General features: G+C 30.9%; 1 protein-coding gene across 1 annotated transcript; it reads right to left on the reverse strand.

Annotated features, from left to right (window-relative positions):
- Positions 1–1,428: 1,428 nt before the first annotated feature.
- Positions 1,429–5,996, reverse strand: LOC106475849 (ubiquitin-conjugating enzyme E2 R2-like). The gene is made up of 2 exons (XM_013936522.2): positions 5,824–5,996; positions 1,429–2,361 (listed from the first exon to the last, which is right to left on the reverse strand). Exons 1-2 carry the CDS (start codon positions 5,979–5,981, stop codon positions 2,145–2,147), a joined length of 375 nt encoding a protein of 124 aa, XP_013791976.2. The 5' UTR covers positions 5,982–5,996; the 3' UTR covers positions 1,429–2,144.
- Between the last annotated feature and the right edge of the window lie 2,492 nt (positions 5,997–8,488).

The following is an 8,488-nucleotide window of genomic DNA, read 5'->3' on the forward strand; positions in this document are numbered from 1 at the left end:
ATAACAACAGTGCCACCTATCGTAAAAAGCCTTTAACAAGGTGTATTATTATATTAACAGCTTAAAATTATCCTGAAGGTTTAACATAGAACTAGTATCTATAACAATTTGACTGCAGATTATTTTCAAGCTTAAGTTAAAACTGTTTAGAAAAACACGAAATAAATGTTCACACGACACTAACATTGTAACTGCACGGCTGGTTGCCAGAACTAAATAAAGCTTGAGCAAGTTTAGGTTGTGATATGCAGTCATAGATGTATACTAACAGAATGTCCAAAATAACTACGATTCTTTAGAGTGGAGTTGTTGTACAGCCCACTGTCGAAATGACTTGGTTCCTTTTACGACATTTCTTTAACCTCGAATTTGACTTCTTTGAACAGAAGGTATTTCATAGTTTACACCCGAGATAAAAAAAATCTAACGATAATACTTGAAAGGTGTTATGAATAAAGTGTATCAGTGTAGGAAGTTTTCTAGCTGCTAGCCGAGATCATCTTTAAAGTATAGTTTTATCTGTCTAAACCTCCTTTCAAGCAAGAACAAGCGATAATTATTCACATCTGAATTCTCTGAACACGAGATTTCGTAAGATAACGAATAGATAAAACAGCAAAAAAAAAACATTTAACGGTAACACGAGTGTAAATAACTTTTACATACAACAGTTTTGGAGAATGTAATTTTGTACACACGATTTGCTAAAAATAAAACAAGCTACAATTGTTTTTAATTCCCAAAAATACTCGTAAAATTTCCGTTTCTTGCCACAGGTCTATAATTTCTCTACTGTTATATGTGTGGTCATTTAGAAAAATGTTGGAAAAACACCTGATTCAAGGGAGATATTGGTACTGTCTTGTTAAGCACAAAGCTACACAATGGGCTATTTATGCTCTGACCACCACGGGTATCGAAACTCGATTTTTAGCATTGTAAACACACAGACTTACTGCTGAACCACTGTTAACCTCTAACAGTTTACCAAAATTTGCAACTCTGTATCGAAAGGTTCACTAGATGAATTTATCTCCTCAAACCATGAACATGGGTTCAAAAGGTGATGAAGATCAAAGGTAACCACGATTTCAGTGTTGTCTGTGTAAACAAGTAAATTTTATACATTTCAGCTATAACCAAAAAATAACAAGTGAAACATATTACATGTGTCTAAACATGCTGTACTCTCAACATTCCATGTGATGGCTCATTGGTATCATGTTCAGCAAAGTTAGCCCACAACACGTATTTTACATAAAAAAAAACATGAATGGTGTTCATTGTCAGTTATAAAAAGAAAACCTGTGTAAATAATATGTTCTACATCTTCACTTGTTTTTCTTTTTTCACGAATATTTTATTAACATTGCCAATTGTCTTTTCAAATGGTAAAAGGAACAAAAAAAAAAAAAAGGTCAAACATACTTTATAACAACTTTACATCTTTTATTTCACACACAAAGAAATTCAAACAAAAACATTAAATTTTAACCTACACGCACAGTATTTCCAAATAGGAAGAAGAATAAAGAGATAGAACGCTTTTCACACAACATGGATGTCTGCTAACATGAAAAATAAAATAAATGCAAAAGGCTTCACATCCAGTATAACCTTCTTTACCTCGACTAATTATTTAATTTTTTAAAATTAGCAGAATATATAAGTTAGGACTTGTACGCTTTTCTACATTAAGCAACAAACCTTAACTAAAAAAAAAAATATTTAAGCTTAGGAGAGTAAAATACAGATAATAGTTTACACTATAATGTCACTAAGATTACACATACCTTATGTCATAATAGTGTATTTTGTTTCTCACATTATTAAATATACAGTACGTTCTGTCAAAATTTAGGTACTCTTAAAAGATCACATATAAAAATTTAACTTAGTTCAATATGTGGAAACTAGGAAAATTCTATAGGTGTTTGTGATAATTTATCAAATGAATTAATGCAATTTTGAAACCAATTTTTAGCACAGAAGATAAAGTGTTTACTGATTACTTGACGAATTTAGTGTCAATTCTGATGTGTAATGAAGAAAAGAAGTGTCCATCTTCAAATACACAACTTTTGTGTTGATTTTGATGTGGTGAAGAAACAATGACATGAGCCTAAAAAATACAATGAGCATCATCATGATTCTTCATTTCCTGAATCTTCATCATCATCGTTAAACTCCTCCTCTTCTTCTTCATCCAGATCATCTCCATAATCGTCAACATAGAAATCTGTCATGTCTGCTTCGGACTCTTGGGGCCTTGGTTTCTGTCTAATACAGTATTCTTCTATAGTTGTTGGCACAACGACGTTGTCTTTTTCAGCTTCTGATCTGCTTGCTGTCACCTGTTTCCTGTAAAAATTTCAAATTCACACATATAATTATAGGTCAATTCAGACGGAGTGTTTGAAACAGTTTTATTATTATTATGATCCATCAACTTTACTTGAAAATATCTATTAATGTTGGTTAAATTAGTGCACTATAAAACAGTGGTCCGTGAGGGTCCTCCAACTGGTCCAAAATGCGTCACATCAAAAGTAACACCATTCTTCTATTTAACTTTTTCTCAGCAGTGTTATTGAAAATACACAACCCCATCTTGGGAATGATACGAGTGCAGCAATACATACTGTAACTTTGAGCTTTCTTAACATAACCTCATAAAAACTGGTAAGATTTTATTGAACATTACACGTATATTGCACACAGTGAGTGATATTTTAATTAAGTCTTTCTACTAAAAGAATGTTATTTATCTATTGTAGTTACTTGCACTGAAACACTTAATAGTTTATGTGCAAAGTGATTTTAATTTTTTAGTATAAACATACTTTTCTTCATCTTACAGTTGGAGTTTTATTTGCATAACCTCTCAAATGAATATCAAGATTTTTAAGGTAATGTATATATTTTATTTCATTTTCTCTACCATGTCACTAACTGTACATATTATCATCAACATACAATGCAATGAAATATTTAAAATTAAGAAATAGAAAAGATTTACACACCTTTAATTTTGTAGAATATCTTAAAAGATCTTTTAGTGATATCTCTAATTTCAGGTCTTTTCCTTTCCACAAATAGTTAAGTTTAGTCTTTTACTTTATTTTCCTGTCCTTTACCTTTTATTACTCATCTCAGCACAAATCAACAGTGCCCTCAGGACATAATTACAGTATCTTCAGCAGAGGTGCACAAGCCTTCAGCAAAATTATCTTACCCTCACACAAGATCGTAAGCCTTCAGAATTGACGCAAAGTATGATGTATATATAAAAAAATTGTAAACCTTTTACATATTTTAAAACATAAACTAAGATATAAAAATAAGACCTAAATGCAATTTAACTGTTTCTCTAACTATAACATATCTAGCTGAGAAAATACTGTAAGTACTAACGTGGATATTGCAGCAAACAATTCTACAGGCAATTACATCTACCAGATGTAAAATGAGCTCTTTCTAATGACTATATACATGTATATGTAGCAACCACATGTATGTTATAAAGCTCAAGCAAAAGTATAGAAGGTGGGCATGGTGCATGTCAGGGTTGACAGAATTTATTGTTTCTACTGTATTCAACTAGAGAACTTTGAAACTTAGTGTCAATAGGGAAAGTAAATGTACTTATTGTCAAGATGTACACCTACATGACTGGCATTATCTCAAAAGATTGAGAATGCAAAAGTTAAGATTTTTCATAACTCGTGGGTCACTGACACAAAATCCAAAGTTTTAAGTTTTTTTTAAAAGTTTCTTTTGAAATAAAGGAATTAAAACTTATATAACATAAAACTTTGGAACATATCATACATGATAATGTTGATTTCATTACCATACATTTATAGTAAAGGTGTTTAATTAAAACTTGAATGTAGCACAGTGACTTACACAGAAAAGTGTTTAACCCTACCAACACAGGTCAAAGGCCATGCCATCGCATTTGTTGACTCGCATTCAAAATTTTACTGAACTGCTATTTTATGAAAGTATGTCAATAAGTTTGGTATCAAATTGTAGATTATAATTCAAATTTTGGTATTATACGTTAGTTAATTTCTTACTTTAAAAGTAAATATTAAAAAAAATACTAAATATCAAATTTTGTGTGTCATGTGGTATATTGAATGCAGCATTGGTTCAAATTAGATGTTTGTGATGTCCAAATACAAAATTTATAGTTTCTTACGAATAAGATACTCAAATCACTGAAATTGACAAGCTAGAAAGTAAAATAAGAATCCCTATCTTTTCTACTTGCTGAGATATTAATATATTTATTGAATCAACCAAGGTAGCTCCACCCACCTCTTCAATTTTTGAAAATACCTGCTTACATACATCTACTTCACTCAATGAAACATGTATAACCAATCAAAAGCTCAGAATGTCCCCCTAGTAGTTTTCTCAGTTTCTGCAAAGTCTTTCTTTTCATGCTAGATTCCAAGTGATAAGGTAAGACACTAGTGAGCTTGAAATTTCATATTTTTTTTAGACCCAAATACAGCTTAGTTACTAAGCTTGATAAATTATAGTGGAGGTTTTTGGTATTGATATAGTAATTTATGATTTTTGGTTATTTCAAAATGTATATATAAAACATTTAAAAATATTACTTTGTTTCACATCCTCCATATTCATAATTTTAAAAGGTTTAGCAACCTACGTCAAGCAGCAAACAAGTATAAAGTTAGTAACTAGAAGAGATAATTGGTTGCTTTACTTCTGTATTTACTGTTCTATGTTTTAAGAAAAATAAGTTTAAGAGCTTATTTGTAAATAGTTATGAATATGCACATATAATGTATTATAGCTGAAATGTGACTGTATTTTACAAAATACTATTCCACTAAAACACAGCCAAGACAGGTCACTTTGTAAAGGCTAGTTTTATATTCTTGGATATGGTAACATGAGTGCACATTTGCCACATCATTGCAACTTCTGTAATGTTAGTTGGATACGGCTGAAAGGTCATAATAAAAATATACATATAAATGTATAATTTTATGAGATTTAAGCTATTTAAACTAAACATTTGTGTTTTCGTGTTATAATATGTAGTCATTCTAGAATGAAAAAACCATAAGTTATATCTATTTCCTAATTTTTTATGGTGGTTAGGAGGTCGGTCAAATTGACCCAACCCATACAGAGATACAGTAGTGAAAATAACAAACAAAATATAAAGTTTCTTCTTAAAAAACGTTTGATAATTTCCTGGAGGTTATAAAGATTTCACGTGTGAAATATTTCTGATGCATAAAAGTATTTTTAATCTTAAAATAAAAATTACTTTGCATGTTGGATAGTTAAAATTCGAAAACAAAAAAGGCAGGAGAAAAACATTACTTAAGAAATCTTAAAATTTAATTTTAAAAAAAGATACTTTCTGTATGAAAGCCTGGTAATGTTTACTGATAATATCCAAAATTTTGTGAAGATACACTTACTAATTTAAAAGTTACAGCATAAAAACTATAACAAGCACAAAATGATTAGGAGGTCAGTACCTGGGACCAAACCCGTGCTGAAAGATTTAAGGGGTATCCAAGGTGTAAGAGTTAATTCTAACAATTTTTTTATGCCATGGCAAGTAAAAGCAGGTGGGGAAAGACCAGTAGGTGGTCCACAGGATCTTTTGCACTTCCAAAGTAGTTCTTGGACAGAAAAGTTTGAGAACTACTGCTGTAAAGTATTGAAAGTGACAATCACTGTACTGTACAATAAGTCACTTTGCTATCATATATTTACCAATACAAATAAATATCTAAACTGTAATATACATTCAGTAACTGGACTTACCTGACAATGTTTTCATATTCTTTATCTTTTCCCCTAGACTCCCTCCAACGTCTATACATTACTGAAGCATCAACATTAGCAGGAGAAAATGTGTTGGGTTCATTAAGGAGAGATATCACACTCAACAAAATTGTCCTGGAAAGTACAAAACAATACATAACTTTATAATGTAGTGTTAAACCACACAACTGATAATAAATACACTAGTAATCTTCCGCCACAAGCATAAATTAACCAAACCCTACTAAGAAATCAGAAGTTCAACTGAATTATAATACTGAGACTAATTTTTTTTTGCTAGAAATAATTACCAAAAGGCATTTGACAATGTCTGGTCAGTAAAAACTATCAAAACAAAGCATTATAAATTCAGCTACCTTAACCTAAAAAAACGTTGATAGGTAATCCTTGTTCTTTTTTTTTTTATCTTAAACCAGCTTCTAACTGTAGATATGTCATCTAATTATAATGTTGATTAAAAACTGGAATCTATGAAAATTAACTCAACTCTGAAAAGTTAAGATGAAGGCTAAATACCAATTAAAGAATTGATTATTTAAAATACTAGGTACTGAGAACAAAAACGTAATCAAGTTTTTTACTAATTTTAAGATATGGGACTTTCTATAGGAGTAAATGAGACTTTGTAACACACACAAAAGTATTACATTCTTTAATAAATTGTTTAGGCAGAGTATTCATGATGAGTAAACTGGAATGGATAGCGACTGCCTGTTGTAGAAAAAACACAGCTGTAGAGGACGACGTTTCGAAAGTCTTCCATCTTTATCTTCAGGCTAGTGCGTGAGTAAACAGTTACAGATCTTTTATAGTAGCCTGGTGAATTGTGGAGAACGTATTGTGATTGGTTGTTTATCCCTGGCCATCTTTATCTTCAGGCTAGTGCGTGAGTAAACAGTTACAGATCTTTTATAGTATCTTGGTGGATTGTGGAGAACGTATTGTGATTGGTTGTTTATCCCTGGCCATCTTTATCTTCAGGCTAGTGCGTGAGTAAACAGTTACAGATCTTTTATAGTATCCTGGTGAATCGTGGAGAACGTATTGTGATTGGTTGTTTATCCCTGGTTCTGATTGGTGGAATGTCATTTACAGATCTTTTATAATATCTTGGTGGATTGTGGAGAACGTATTGTGATTGGTTGTTTATCCCTGGTTCTGATTGGTGGAATGAGCCATAGGTTGCTCACCTCTAATCCTGAATCTCTGTTTACTGTTTTATTATATAACAGGCAGTTGCTGCCCATTCCAGTGCACTCATCAACAGTATTGCAATTTTGTACTTTTGGTAAACACAAGTTCAATCCACAGAGAAATATTGTAGTTATTCTACGAAACTTATTAAAAACCCATCAATAGTTAACCTTTAGACTTACTACTATATTTTATCATTGTCTGAATCTAAAAAAAAAATAATATTATTGTTTAAGTCTTTCAAATATTCTAACAACATTGTCATGTTACTTCATAACACATCTGTGGTCTGATACTACTAAAGAGAAAGACAGATAGGAAAGTGAAAAGCATCCTGAAACACACTCATTCTAAGGAGCTTACAGAAAAGAAAGCTGAAAAGATGAACAAACTCAAGTTTCCTGATTACAACTTACTAAAGGCTAAGAAAAGAAAATGAAAGACCTGAATGTACAGTAAGTAAAAACCATAACAAAACTTTCATTGATACATGTTCTGAAGTCGAGTTAAAAAAAAAGCTGAAAATGTATAAAGCTTGCTGTTCATTAAGATTCCTTAAAATGATCAAATAACAAAAATGACACGAACAATGTTTTTCTACATAAATCAGTGTTTAGCTGTTGTTGTTTTCCTCTCAAAAGTAGATTTATTAAACACAGACTAAACCTAAATTACATCTGCTTTTAACATTTAAGTTTCATCATGTCTGTTATCTTGCCCCTGCTCTTTAAATGTTACGTTTATAATTAAATTGAATGTACAATTTAAATAGGATGTTATACATGTACATTTTTTTTACATTTTGTGTGACTCAAAAGTAAAATTTCTTTAAGTCACACAATTACACCTCTAGCTGGAATCATTATCAAAAACACACAATTACACCTCTAGCTGGAATCATTATTAAAAACTGATTTAAAACACACAATTACACCTGTAGCTGGAATCATTATTAAAAACTGATTTAAAACACAATTACACCTCTAGCTGGAATCATTATTAAAACTGATTTAAAACACAATTACACCTCTAGCTGGAATCATTATTAAAAACTGATTTAAAACACACAATTACACCTCTAGCTGGAATCATTATTAAAACTGATTTAAAACACACAATTACATCTCTAGCTGGACTCATTATCAAAAACTGATTTAAAACACACAATTACACCTCTAGCTGGAATCATTATTAAAACTGATTTAAAACACACAATTACATCTCTAGCCGGACTCATTATCAAAAACTGATTTAAAACACACAATTACAACCCTAGCCGGAATCATTATTAAAACTGATTTAAAACACACAATTACACCTCTAGCCAGAATCATTATTAAAACTGATTTAAAACACACAATTACACCTCTAGCTGGACTCATTATCAAAAACTGATTTAAAACACACAATTACACCTCTAGCTGGACTCATTATCAAAAACTGATTTAAA

Source organism: Limulus polyphemus, unplaced genomic scaffold (genome assembly GCF_000517525.1).
Source record: "Limulus polyphemus unplaced genomic scaffold, Limulus_polyphemus-2.1.2 Scaffold9277, whole genome shotgun sequence".
Taxonomy (NCBI): domain Eukaryota; kingdom Metazoa; phylum Arthropoda; class Merostomata; order Xiphosura; family Limulidae; genus Limulus; species Limulus polyphemus.